The sequence below is a fragment of the Osmerus eperlanus genome, chromosome 23 (genome assembly GCF_963692335.1).
Source record: "Osmerus eperlanus chromosome 23, fOsmEpe2.1, whole genome shotgun sequence".
Lineage (NCBI taxonomy): Eukaryota > Metazoa > Chordata > Actinopteri > Osmeriformes > Osmeridae > Osmerus > Osmerus eperlanus.
The window spans coordinates 6,963,451-6,977,811 of NC_085040.1; the positions used below are offsets into that span (position 1 = coordinate 6,963,451).

The window sequence follows — 14,361 nt, forward strand, 5'->3', positions numbered from 1 at the left end:
GTGAATCTGGGCTGGGGGAAGAGGGAATATGAAACGGAAATTGATCTCAACGTCAACTTTGTGGATTCTGTGTTTCTGAGGTTTTGCTGAGAGTTTAATGATGTGAATGAAAGAATATATCTTGGATCATTAGGAAGTATTATTAGTGTACTTTATTGCAACTTTCTTCATATCCCATGGACTTGCATCATTTAAGGAAGTTTGCCAATATGGTTGCAAAGTAAATCCTGACATGTTGTAATTGACCTGGGGCTGTATCGAAAGAATATTCCAACAGCATTGATAGAGAAGTGCTCAATTAACTGTCTTGCCTGCAGGATGACTGAATAATCGTTATGGACATGAACTGAATTATTGACATTGCCCTGCTACTATCGGTGAAGCTAAATGAGTTTTGTGTGTCAAGTCATGATGTCAGAGTGGCACTGCACCTGCTGTTGGCGTCCACTCACCTCTTCGACGTCACATGTCCCATGAACGTCCAATCAAAAACCACCGCAAACCAAACACCTAACGACAGCGCGTCGTCGCCTTTGTGTTTGACTTCCCAGTGCAACTACATCGTCCCGTGTGTCATCGTCATCGTCATCTTCCTGTGCTTCCAACAAAAGTCCTACGTGTCACCGGCCAACCTGCCGGCGTTGATCCTGCTGCTGCTGCTGTATGGGTAAGCAACCTGATGATGCCGGATTAGGCTTCTCTAGTGGCCGCCGACCCGCCCTCCCCGATCGTTAAGCTGCCTGGCTGTGTTAGTCTGCTAGGAAGCAGGAAAATGGGGAGGGGGGGGGTGGGGGTGGATGGGGAAGAAGAAATCCTGAATACAAAATCATTTGTGTGGATGTGTACAAACACATAAATTAAAAGGCAAAGTACAACGATGAATGACGATGCTTTTTTGGGGGGGTTAAAGAAAGTCGAAAACATTCCCTCCAGCTATGTACAGGCCCCGCACTGTATTGTTTATTCAATCTTATCGTTATTGTTTTATTTATTTGATCAACCCCAGACTTTAAAATCGTTTTAGCTTCTGCATGGTTGCCCACAGGAAAAACAAGACTGACTAACGTGACGGTTAAAGCGCAAAGTACAATTGGCATAAATTCAGCATCGATATCTCGTGGAGAACAGCAGCCGAAACGCCATGACTGTTCCTGCAGGCCATGTTGGGGACCCCCTCCTCACCCCCCAGCCGTGTGTCCCCCAGGTGGTCCATCACCCCCATGATGTACCCTGCCGCGTTCTTCTTCACCGTCCCCAGCACGGCCTACGTGGTTCTCACCTGCATCAACCTCTTCATCGGCATCAACGGCAGCGTGGCCACCTTCGTCATGGAGCTCTTTGACGACGAGGTGGGTACGCACACACGCACACGCACGCACACACACACACACACACACACACACGCGCGCACGCGCACACACGCCCGCGGGCGCGTTCGCAGCACCACACGCACTACTCAGACATAGGAACAAACACAGGATCAAAGTCAGTGTGTCCATCATCCTTTGCACAGATGTTGTTCGATTCTTGTGTTGGGTCCTGCTACATAGTGTAAAACTATGTAGCAGGACAAGGTTTTCTAGTGCTAGCAAACTTGAATATATAATGTTTCTAAACTAGAATATACACCATTACTATACACTATTAGTATGCTATTTTAAGGAAAATACCCCATTTTAAAATGGATTTATAAAGATATAGAAGGACAGATGTGCAAACATACAATGAACAGAAGCACAATGTAAACACGTGGTACAGTACAGGAGTTTTCATCATTTCACTATTAGTTCAGACACACACTCACTCATGTAGAACACTCTCACACACATACACACACATTTAACTCAGGCTCAATTAGAAACAACCAATCATATTTGCTGTTTCGTAGAATTTATATATCTGGGGAATGAATTTCCCATTCCCCAGTGTTTAGATTTAAACACTGGGGAATGAAAAGCAGTTTATTTCTCTCTCTGTCTTGCGTGCGCACACACACACACACACAGTCTTTTCATTAAAGGGAGCATTACTCATCAAGTTATTATACTTGGGTAATGTGGTTATATCTGGCTAATTGAACCTGTTTCCAGGTGTACATTCTCCAGAGGTTAGAGTAAAAATAAATTATTTTGCCCCCTATAAGAATTTTTTGAGGTGGTATTTATCTATTCCCTTTAATGTTTAATTGTTAGGGGAGAATAGTGTTTTTGTAGACTTTGTTTCATACATCTTTCATCCGTGTTCATTTAATCTGAGAGCTTCGCTTCTCTTTCGGGAATCAAAAAGAAAGAGAGGAAAGTCGGGAGGTGTGAAAAGAGGAGAACTTTGAGAACAAAGAACAGGATGGAGATTCTTCCTGTCAGACGCTCCTGTTTACTTTTCTATTAGACGTCTGAAGCCTGTCAAACTCGCTTCTCCTCTCGACTTTGTATCCGTCGTTGTATCGTAGCAGTCCAAACGTGGCGTTTTTTTTTTTTACCTGCGCCACCGAAGCAGATCGAATATGCATTATTTCGGCAGTTAACCGTTTTAGTTTGCATGTACTTCGCCCTGATACATTATGTATCTGTATCTATATGCCCTCCACTTGTAGTAGGCTTTCCAAATGATCATTTGATATTCTTTTTTTTCTTCTTCTCAGCACTGTAACTCTGATCACAAGCCCCCCGAATTTCCATCTCTGTCCATCTCTGAAATGCGTCTCCTGAAACCGCTTCACTTCAAACAATGTCTCCCTCATTGCAAGAGCTCCTCATTTGAATAGCAATGTCATTATCATCGTCGTTCGCCGTCCTTTCCTGTTTCTTCAAACAGCGGCCCCTTCAAACTATGTCAGCGTGTTGTTGTTCTTGCTGTTCGAACCAAAACATTTTACCGGCATAGTTTAAAAGAACTATAATAGCGAGAGCTGTTAATGCGGCAATGGAACAGCGCAAGTGGCTCTCTGCCATGTTGTGCCAGCGACCTACTGAAGTCCTGCTTGTCAAGGACATTGCTGCTGAGTTAGAAGCCTGCCTTGTAGCTCTCAGGGTCAATAGAGACATGACAGACAGGAGGGGGGGGGGGGGGGGGGGGGGGCGCGACAACCCCTAGCAATCACTTCCCGTGATGTCAATACAGATACGAGACCCCTGTAGCTGCCCAGGATGGACACATCAGCCCCCCCCCCCCCCAGCCCCCTGACAGCCACAGAATACATTTTGCTGTGACGGGCAGACGCATCCAGCCGTCCATATTTCCCTCTGCTCGGTCCCGATAAACCCCGTGGGACGGACTCGACGCAAAAACGGCCGCCGTAGATAAGGCGAAAACAGACCACGCCCCGGTTTCTCCTGACAGGTGGGGGGGGGGGGGGGGGGGGGGGTCTGTATCTGACAGCTCAATCTTTTCTCCTTCTCTTTTTCTTTTTTGTTCCTCTCCTCCTCACTCGTTCATGCCTTACTTCCAAGCCTGCGTGGCGGCGATGGCTAAATGAGAGCCGCCATGTAACAGTACGCCACGGCTTCTTTTATTCCCCTCATCTATTTATTCATCCAAAAGGTCGGGCGTGAATAAATCGGAATCCCCGACAGGAGGACGTCCGGGGAGGAAAAAAAAGCCCCGAAACCAGAAAGGGAGAAAAAATCTGAGACTCGCAACGAACTCCATGTCCCAGTTTCATCTGGAGACTGAGGGGAGCCTGGGAGATATTTATTTGGTGTCCAGCTCCCTGTGGATTGCATCAATCCCTGTCTGCCTTGCATGCATGAGATGGTGCCTGAGTCAATACATGAGCCTCCAGCTACTCAGACAGAGCCACAGGCTCCTATAGATCTGGTAGGGTAGGGGGTCGGAGAGGAGTGTGTGTGTGTGTGTGTCCGTGTGGGTGTGCGAGCGCTTGTGGTAGTTGAAAGAGCTGCATGAGTTCTGCTGTGTCATAACCTCTTGGCCGGTGTTGCAGCCTACGAAAAAGTCCAGCAGCCTATCCTATCTCCGCACCCCGCAGCTTAATTGCTGCACATACCGCAACTTTATTTCATACGTTCAAATATAAAAAACGCAGGAGAGGTCATTTTCCCGAAGCGGTCGGGGTTTTTGCGAGTGGTGAACACAACTTTATTACTTTATCATCGCACTGCGCTTCCTCCTTCTAATGCACACCAAAGCATGTAGGCCTCCTGAACAGTACCTTATTTTCACGGACACATCAAAGTTTTGGATGAACAATTTGCAGTCGGGGTTGGAATGGTTTCTGGTTGGCTCTCCGTATGCCTGGCGTTGAAGCTTGTTTCCCTGTGCGAGTCGTGTCCCTGCGGTGAGGGAGGCGAAGCTGGGGGAATAGAAACACCAGGCAATGTGGGTCAGACCAGGGCCTTGGAGACTCTCCCCCCTCGCAAGCTTTGGAAAATGATTTATGGGCGCGTAGCATAAACTTGGGAAGAAGAAAGCGTCCAGCGTTTCATCATGGCCCGAGAAGCCCCTTCACGTCTCCCCGACGCGCACAGAAGACGCCGTATTTGGAGTATCGATCTCGAATTAGGTCTCGCTCTCTCGACGTTCCACTCCAAGACGAACGGCCCTTGTCCGAGCGAGGTCATCCCTTTTCATGATTTATTTATTTATTGGAGGTATGTATTTGAAGTGCAGCGAGTTTTTTTTTTAGACCTGTCCTTTTTAGACCACTCCTGTGCAAAAGTAGGACTGTACGACAGGGTCCACGTCCAGATTCATTCACTCGCTGACACTCACGGACGAGGTCGTGTTTGTCCTAACCAGTACGGTAACGCACGACTCCCGACACAGACACCATGGCACATGGCACACATTATCCTCCCCGACATGTTAGTTTAAGTGATCCCAGAGCCTCCAAGTCGTCACGGCAACACCAGGATGTTGATCTGGGTGTTAAAGCGCGGGCCAACGCACAGCTGGACTTGTTAGACTTGCCTTTGACACAGTGATCAACGAGGTGTTTGGCTGAGGCATTCACACCGAGACCAGGAATTTAGGCCACAGGGATCGACACCGTCTTCAGAGGAGAGCAGCCTGTCAGGCTACTCCTTCTCAACTTGAACCTGCTATAGAAATAACACTAACAAAGACTCCTAAAGTAAGCAATGCGCTACATTGCTGTGGGAAAGTATCAAGTTTTGCTCTCATAACTGTGCAGATGTACCAAGCCCAGCCGCTGAGGTTGTTGTCGGGCAAGGTATGGCCTGACGGTTGGAAAAACCGATAGAGGGGAAAAGCTACGTCTGTGTATCATGGCAAAGACTGATCTACAGCATATGTTGGTTCCCTAGGGGTATCAATCACAACGGAAATTCCCCTCATTTACCGTGCCGAAACAAATCCAATGTTAAAGTATATGTAGAAGTCTCAGAGTTCTTTAGGTGGCTTTAGGTGTCATCAAACCAGTGTGTCAAACCAACCATGTCTGCCTGTCTGCCTGTCTGCCTGTCTGCCTGTCTGCCTGTCTGCCTGTCTGCCTGTCTGTCTGTCTGTCTGTCTGCTTGCCTGTCTATCAGCATGCCTGTCTGTCTGTCTCCCATCAATCCACCCCTCTGATATCAAAGTCTACATCTCTCTTTCTCTCCCTCTCTCTCCCTCTTCTTTTAGCCGGCACCCTCCCTGGCTAATGAGAGTGCTAGTGGAGACCAGGAGCTGCAGCTGGCAGAGTACAGTGAGAGGCAGACAGACTTTCATTTAATTAATTAGGGATTGTGTGCTATAAAAAGGCACCGTCGCTCCGCGGTAGCCCGGGGGGAGGAGAGTAGAGGTGGGGGTGGAGGTGTGGGTGGGTGTAGTGTAATCAGGATGGGCCCAGACACGATAGAGGCTGACCCGGGTAATGAAGCTTCAGCGCACCGAGCGATACGTTTCGTGGGTGTGCGCGCCGCACACGACTACGTCGCTTTTTATATTCCTGTAATTGCGTGCCTGTATGACTCGGCCTCAGAGAATCGTCTGGTGGTGTGTGTGTGTCTGTGTGTGTCTGTGTGTGTCTGTGTGTGTCTGTGTGTGTCTGTGTGTGAGAGAGACTCCTCGTGAGCGCCGCTCTCTCTCATCAGACACGAGTCCCGAAGCCCAGGCGTGCGCTCACGTTTCGGCGCGTGCTCTGCGGCACCCCACTCCACAACACGACTCCCCTCCGCCGAGTTTCAGAACGCACAGCACAGAGGATGTTTGTTAATTACCCAGGCTGGCGTCACAACGCCACAAGCCACTTCCCCCTTCACCCCCCGACTCTTTCCCGAGGCCACTCGACAGATTTGCACCGCCGCGGGCGCCGCAACTGTAACTCCCCCCCCCCCCCCCCCCCCCTGCTGCTCTCGGTCATGTGACATCATGCCACGTGCCGCGCGATAACTGTTTTTGTTGTTGTTCGTTTCATCCCGCGCACCTTGTATGTAGCTAACGTTTGTGTGTTTTTGTGTGTGTCTGTGTTTGTGTGTGTGTGTGTGTGTGTTTGTGTGTGTGTGTGTGGGGGGGGGGGGTGTTTCTCAACAGAACATCTCCAACATCAACAACATCGTGAAGCAGGTGCTGCTGATCTTCCCTCACTTCTGTCTGGGCCGAGGCCTCATCGACATGGCCAAGAACCAGGCCATGGCCACTCTGTTCAGCAGCTTCGGTAGGGAGACCACTCCACAACAACACCTTCCAGGCCACACTGATTCCCATAGGCCCCTTTTAGACATGGACGGTCACGAACTGCTTTTGGGGGGGAAAAACGAGATATCGACACCCAAGAGCTTTTGTAAACCCCTCAGAGACAACAAGAAATAACTTGGTGAGGCTGGGAAAGGGAAACCATTCGGGGAAAGAGATGTCAACTCTAGGAGGAGCGATTCAGTGCGGACTGTTCTTCTCGAAAGATTGCTGCGTAGGTGCTGGCTCCTGTATCTTGCGTTCTTAGGGAATTTATTTTGGAAAGGGAAAACAGTTTTAAGAGTTATAGTGAATTGAATCATCATCCTTATCGGCAGTGAAGATCAAATGAAATGAAAAGACCAGAATCAGTCGGTGCAAAACTTTCAAGGACGCAGAGAGAAGCCATTCAAACTTTAATCGTGTTTTAGCTCTTGAATGTTTATAGCAAGTATTCTGTATTCCGAGAGTTCACCAACTGAGTGCAAGGAATTTACATTTCCTCAATCTCTATACCCTACTCCTACTGTCGGACCAATACTTGATCGCGTTCGTCCTTTCATCGCTTTAAACGTACAAGCTCTCCTGAAGTCTTCAGCATGACTCCTCTAGTATGAGTAACAGGATTGACTCACCAGCCCTGGGGAGAGGGGCATCTGACCAATTGCACTACTGCAACCATTCCACACTACATTTAGCCAGATTTCACTGAATGAGTATGGCAGAGACATGGCGAAGGGTGGGGGAGGTGGCTGGGCCGGAGGGGGGGAGGGGCAAGGTTTATCTGAAGCGATGTGGCAGGAAATGGCAGTTTGAGGAATCACTTTGCGGCGGGAAGAGTAATAAGGAAAGCAATCACAACTTAAAAGGGCCGGTCTTGAGAGAGGCTATTTGCCGTTAGAATGAGACGGAAAACGTTTAAGTTTTCCTCTGTCTTGTCCCCCTGAAGCAGAGATCGAGGGGGCGGAGGGGGGGGTGAAGAAAGGAAGTTTGGGCTGTCAGTATTTCTGAAATCTATGCATGGATGAAAAGAGGGCTTGGGGAAGGAGAACGTGTGTCAGGAGTCAGAGGAGATGAGAAGGCCTTGGCAAGCTGCGGGCCTTCACACAGACAGTGAGTCAGCTACAAAAACACAAAAAAAAAAAAAAAAAGGCAGCCTCTTCCTTCAATACTGTTTTCTTTGATCAGCGTAGGTATCACCCCCCACCCCCCCCCCCTCAGATGTTTTTTCAACCTTTTTAATCCTACAGTTCCTCACGAGTGATGTGTTACCCTGCTGTCTGCTTTTAAACCAACCTGCCCCCCCCCCCCCCTCCTTCTTCCAGGGGAAGACCGTTTTAAAAACCCTCTGGGCTGGGACATGGTGGGGAAGAACCTGTGTGCCATGTGCATCCAGGACTGGTCATGTTCACCATCACACTCCTCATCCAGTACAATTTCTTCTTCAAACCCAGGTACTGCAGGTGCACGGAATACAACTCAAGGTGTCTTCAAGTAGCACATATACATGTACATGTTTATTTACGTAAAAACATAATAAAAACAATATACAGGTGCTGTAGGTGACAGTTGGTCAAGTCGGTGTCATGTGACTGGTGGTTCACAACTCTTTTTGTGTGTTGCAGACTCGTTTCCGGCGAGTCGCTGCCCAAGGGGGATGAGGACGTGGATGTGGCTCGGGAGCGACAACGCGTGCACCAAGGCGGCGGCAAAAACGACCTCCTGCGAATCTGTGATCTCACCAAGGTACTGAGGCGCTTGCGACGGGTCAAGCCGTGTGAACACTGGGTCTGGGCTCTGGACAGTTGTACTAACCACGCGTGACAATGTGACTCACATTCTCCAATAAGTTGTCGGTTTAGGATCGTAAAACTAACCTCACCTCCCAAACATCTCGCCACACCGCCAAAAAGCCCATTTACTTATTAGTTGTCATTGTTCCACTCAGTGTCAACAAACGAGAAGGCAGGTTGGGCTAAGCTTTGGTAAAATGACATCCAGCCCTGGAAGAGGGTCTCAGCTGAGTCGGATTGAGACATGACTCCAATTAAAATCAGACACGCCGATGTTGCCAGCTGTTTCTCTCTGGTGGCTTCCTAGTATGTCATCCAGTTTTGGATAGGAAGCGAAAAGGACTGTCGAGCCACAGCTGTGGGCACATTTATCGAGGGGTGTGTGCGTGCGTGCGTGTGGGAGGACAGGGAAGAGGGGGGGGGGGGGGGTAGGATCTTCTTTGAGGAGCACCAGCCATAGTTCTCAGGGGTGCTAAAGCCTTAGCCAGCTGTCGCTAGATCTCCTCCTCCAGTCTCACCCCCCCCCCCCCCCCCCACCACACCTCACCAGCGTCAAGTGAGCGAGTGCAGCTCGGCATGCTGGGACGGCGCGAGCCTCATCACCGCCCAGATTAACACCCTGGCCCGAGAGCAGATGTTCCTCCCACGAGCGCCCGGGAGAGGAAGCGAGCGTCGCCACGGCAGCCCCCATTGCCCGACATCTGGCCAGGCTTCAAAACCCTCAGACGGCTCTCTCTCCGACGCCCTCGCTCTCCCTGGCACTCAATCATTCACCGCCTCTCGCCGAGGACACCTCTGCACACTGCTGGGGTAATTAACGAGCAGGATTTGAATATAACAGTTGGAGGAGTAATGTAGAACTTGCAGACTTTCACAAGGTGAAATGAACTGGGAAGACGGGGAGAAATGACACCTCTGGTTTTCGCGACGTTTTCAAAGTTACACTTAGCCTCCGGTAACCTTAGCTAATCAGCCTTAAAGCTATGCATATTTAGTCTTCCCACGCATCAAAATAAAGAGCAATCTGGAGCATCATACCGTATCTATTCGGCATTTCTCCAAAATACGAAGTGAGACGACAAAGAATGTCTCCTTTGTTTACGTTTGCGTGTGCACACCCAGCTAACGAGACCCTCGACAACAGGACTGCCGGCATCAGAACATACCCCGCTGCCCTCCTCATCAACTCCCACATCAGCTACTCGCTATCCGGGCGGTGCCCAGATAACGGCTGATCAATGAGCATGCCAAACTAGCCGACAGACCGCCGGCCCACCATAAATCTGAGCCACGTCTCTCAAGTGATTGACAGGAAATCAGTCATATGACACTGTCCTCCCCCGGGTCTCCTTCCCCCAGGACGGATTTACAAATGGCCAACGGCGGGCCGAGGGCCTAGCGCTAGCCTCCGCGTTAGCCTAGCGGTGTAATCGATGGGCCGGGGTAATTGCGACAGATACGACCCTTAGCGCTAGCAACGCCCCACTCGCTGTCAGTGTGACCTTACAGCTGCTCTGGGGGGGAAAAAAAGTTAGATGGAAGACAGTGACAGCTGCTTGGAGTGCAGAGGAGACTTGTGAGTTATGAGTGCCGTGGCACCGCTTCGACAAAATACACACTCATTCAGGCCCGTTTTAGAACTTGCTTTGATCATACATCAATGCTCTGAAGTTTTCAATTCGGAGTGTTTAACTTGTGAAAGCCACAAGTAATTTTTTCATTCAAAACATGCATTTATAATGCCCAAAAGATATAAGTAATGCAGATGTATGATTTATTAATTAGCCTTAAATATTTGATTGTGATAGCATTGATGTTACTTGCGGTTAAACTCAATTAAGGTAATCCATATGCAAATTAACGAGATTCCTGACCCACTCTTCTTTTGCGTTTGAGGCTCTTTTTTCTCTGGAACTCTCCTTGTCGCCCAACATCAGGGTTGTCATTCCACAGCTGGTCTAATTCTCCAGCTGGTGTGTACTGTACAGGATCCAAGTTGGCTCTGTAAAGCCCTCTGTCTCCTCTGTAGACCAACAGCAGTGGCATTCTCCCTCAGTTCGGCTCTTTTACTTAACAGACACTCACCACCCCCCGGCCCTACACTAACACACACGCGCTCACACACATGCTCGCACTCTTTCTCCCAAACACATACCGACACACTCACTCTCTCCCAAACACATACCGACACACCACTCACTCTCTCTCAAACACATACTCACTTTCTCTCCTGGATTTACCCACTGTTGCTCTCTCTCTCCAAACACATACTAACACTCTCCATCTCTCCCAGATATACCCTCTCTCTCTCTCTCTCTCTCTAAAACAATACTAACACTCACTCCCACGGGTTTCGGCTTACAATGGCTTTATTTGATTTACTATGTATTTTTGCGGTGTTTCCCTCGTATGTGAAGGAGAGAAGTTGGTCACGATACTGACAAAACAGCGTTGATACAGTTCATCCAGGGAACAAATAAATGCAGTAAAAACACCATCTTCAGCCTGCAATATAGACATGTGTGACACGTAGGAGACACATGTAATTTCAAAGTCATTTAATATTTGTGGTTTATTGTTTACGCTTTATGGGCCATCTTCAGCGAGACCCAGAGTAGGGTTAACCCAGACAGTACTGGACTTGATATGATCGTATACTTCAAGAGTGTTCACACAAAATACCCCCATGCAAACAGACATTTGACATTGTCGTCTCTTCTCGGGTGACTGTATCAGTTGAATGACGCCAGGCCCAAAGCCCTTTTGTCTCACTGTGGCTCGGAGCCAGGACAGACTAACGCAGGAAAAAGTAACTGATGGCAATAAAGAAGCCAGCATTGAAGAAGCGTTCAATCCCCCCACCCACCCCCCCCCCACCCGCCACACAAACACACACAACCAGACTTCACCCCTCCCTTCCAACCCGACCAGACCCACAATTACCAGCCAAATGATGCCATTACACTGGGTTATCAGCTCCCCCGTGGCCCTTCCCCAGGAAAGGTGTGATTTCATCCAGCCAAGAGGTAGACACACAGCTGACAATTCTCCCAGAAACCCCTGGCCCCCAGATCAGGGCAGAGATGTTCCCCTGACTTTGAGTGCTTAATGAGTTCTAAATCGTTCCTCACAACCCGCCACGGACCACGTCTGGCATTGGCTCTCTCCCAACAAAGTTCAAATCAAAGTTACTTTCAAACCCGCATCCAATCTTATTCCCTTTCGCTGCTTGCATGCCTTTGTGAGAACCCTGCTCGGTGCAAAGTGCTTCATGTGGTCGATTTTCCCCAACTGGCGGATGATGCTGACTGAGTAAGGGAAATCGTCGATTAGCGATTAGCTTGCGCGCCACACGCCTCCCGCGGATGATGTTTGCAGGAGGGTGAGGGGAGAACTTCGGGAAACGCAAGTAGTTTGGGAGATTTGGTCCGAGGGGCTGGACGTTCAGGGATATGGGTGCGATGTGCGGGGAGGGAGTTTGAGCAGCAGAGGTGGAGGGCTACCCCCCAAGCAGAGCTGTGTAGCTAAAGCACGAGGCAAAAACCGCCACCTAACAGGCTACTCATCTGCAGCTTGGATCTGGGCATGGGGTCTGGTTCCGTACTCTGAATACCAGATCCTGCTTCTCTCTCCTCTCTATCTCTCTATCGCTCTCTCTCCTCTCTATCTCTCTATCGCTCTCTCCCTCTCTTTCTCTCCTCCGACACTCTCCAAGGCATGGAGACTAGCTTCCCATCTTCACTTAGCTTCTTTATCTCAGGGCTCGCCTGTGTCAGGAGGCGGGAATTCTCTCAGCCCGATCAAGCCACACTCAGCCAACGTTGCTTCACTTGATACTGGGGCGTAATGGAGCGGCTGCCTGTGTCTGGAGGGAAGAACTTACATCTCAGCTCTACCTGAGCTGCCTGCATCCTGCCATGTTGTCTCATTATCTGTTCCCGTCGACTGAATCTCTCTCTCTCTCTCTCTCTCTCCTCTCCTCTCTCTCTCTCTCTCTCTCTCTCTCTCTCTCTCTCTCTCTCTCTCTCTCTCTCTCTCTCTCTCTCTCTCTCTCTCTCTCTCTCTCTCTCTCTCTCTCTCTCTCTCTCTCTCTCTCTCTCTCCATCCTTTATGATCTCCGCCATCCTCTCCCTCGGTTTCTCCTCCGTCCTGCATTGTTTGACTCTCTCTCTCGTTATCCCTCCCCCTCCCTACCCCCTCCTCTCTCTGCTCGTCCACGCCTCCTTTCATCCCTCCTCCTTTCCATCATTTTTCAGTACCCCCCCCCCTGCTCCACCTTTCCTCGCCCCTCGCTCTCTCCCTCCCTCTCCTTATCTCTCTCTCCGTCTTTCCATCCCTCTGATTAATTTCCTTGTCTCCTCGCTGCAGGTGTACCGAGGGAAGAAGGTTCCCGCTGTGGACAGGGTGTGTGTGGGCGTGCCCGCCGCTGAGGTAAGCCACACACACGCACACACACACACAGCAAACACCAAAACAAAACAGGGGCCTCTGGAACCTTCTACCGACTCTGTGGAACACGAAAACAATAAACACTTGCACGTGCCGCAAATAAACAAATGAAACCTCCCTGCAAGAGCAGTGAAGCCATGAAACACACATACCTACACCAATCAACACCCAAAGATTTATTCCCGCCACAAATATGATGCAGAGGGAGTATAGTAAAAAAAAAAAAAAAAAAACACCTTCCTCTGTCTCAGAAGTCTATGATTCCCACTGCAACATCACACACACACACACACATACACAGAACAGGCCCTTATCCTCTGTCATTGCCATGTTTACACCAGACTCAATGTAAATGTCAGTGGAATAATGTGAGCCAGCGCCCCACAGATCCCCACACTGTGTTTCCTGCATTATTTACCTGCAGCTTAGCCCCTCTGCCTCGCACTCACAAGGCCCACGTCGCAAACAAGCACGGATCAATGAATGACAGAAATCGAATATTTATTCGGAGCGAGCCTCCCCTCTCGCGGGGTGGGTCACCTGACCGCAGGACCCCTCCCCGCGGGGGGAGCGCTCTTCCGCTAGCCGACTTCCTGCGGCGTGCCCCCCCCCCCCCCCCTTCGTCCCTTCCCGGGGGGAAAGAAAGAAGATCAGTACTGGCGGAGAGAGGGAATCAGAGAACTGGAGGGGGCAAGAAGGAGAGAGGGGGAGGGAGAGAGAGGAGTGCTACAGTAGAATGGGAGGGAAAGGAGAGAGAGGCACAGTGAGAGTGAGAGGCACTGAGATAGAGAGAGAGAGAGAGAGAGAGAGAGAGAGAGAGAGAGAGAGAGAGAGCTACAGTAGTAGGGGAGGGAAAGGGAGAGTGATAGAAACGTGTCTGATTTATTTAGCGGCTGATGTTGATCAGTGCTTTTCAGACGCAGCTAGGGGAAACCTGCTGGGGATTTTCAGTTTTGGAGGGGATTTTGTGTGTTTTTGCGTGCATCTGCGTGTGTTTGTGCTGGTCTTTATCTCTTTATTCATTGGGAATGAGTGTGTCTGCTGTACACACACTGTGCCTGTGTGTGGAGATTTGAGTTGCGTGTGGAGCACATGCATTACATTACACGAGTTGAATTTCAACATGTACCCAATCCAGGAAGTTGATCCAACCAGGAATTGGTTTCCTCTCCCGCGCTCAGAAAGAGGTTACAACCAATTATAAATAACCCGTATCACCCTCCCCTTGACTTACATGCGTTCAGCACTGAATTACAATGTTATCAACGTGTACATTCAAATTCCTGCTCCGTCCGTCTCCTGCGGTTTCTAACGAGGCGTGTGTGTGTGTGTGTTATTCTTTTTGGTGGGTAGTGCTTCGGCTTGCTTGGAATCAACGGCGCGGGGAAAAACCACCACCTTTAAGATGCTGACTGGAGACATCGCTGTCTCCGGAGGCGAGGCCTTCCTAAACGGATACAGGTGAGGCGCTAACAGCTGTTAGCCGTGC

General features: G+C 49.7%; 1 protein-coding gene across 1 annotated transcript in view; it reads left to right on the forward strand.

Moving 5' to 3' along the window:
• LOC134009535 (phospholipid-transporting ATPase ABCA1-like) overlaps positions 1-14,361 on the forward strand; it is a 117,929-nt gene that overhangs the window by 84,636 nt on the left and 18,932 nt on the right. Inside the window, 9 exon segments of the mRNA XM_062449043.1 lie at positions 552-667; positions 1,205-1,349; positions 6,490-6,613; positions 7,956-8,021; positions 8,024-8,084; positions 8,256-8,376; positions 12,792-12,854; positions 14,226-14,255; positions 14,257-14,333. Of these exon segments, the coding sequence (XP_062305027.1) occupies positions 552-667; positions 1,205-1,349; positions 6,490-6,613; positions 7,956-8,021; positions 8,024-8,084; positions 8,256-8,376; positions 12,792-12,854; positions 14,226-14,255; positions 14,257-14,333 (803 nt within the window).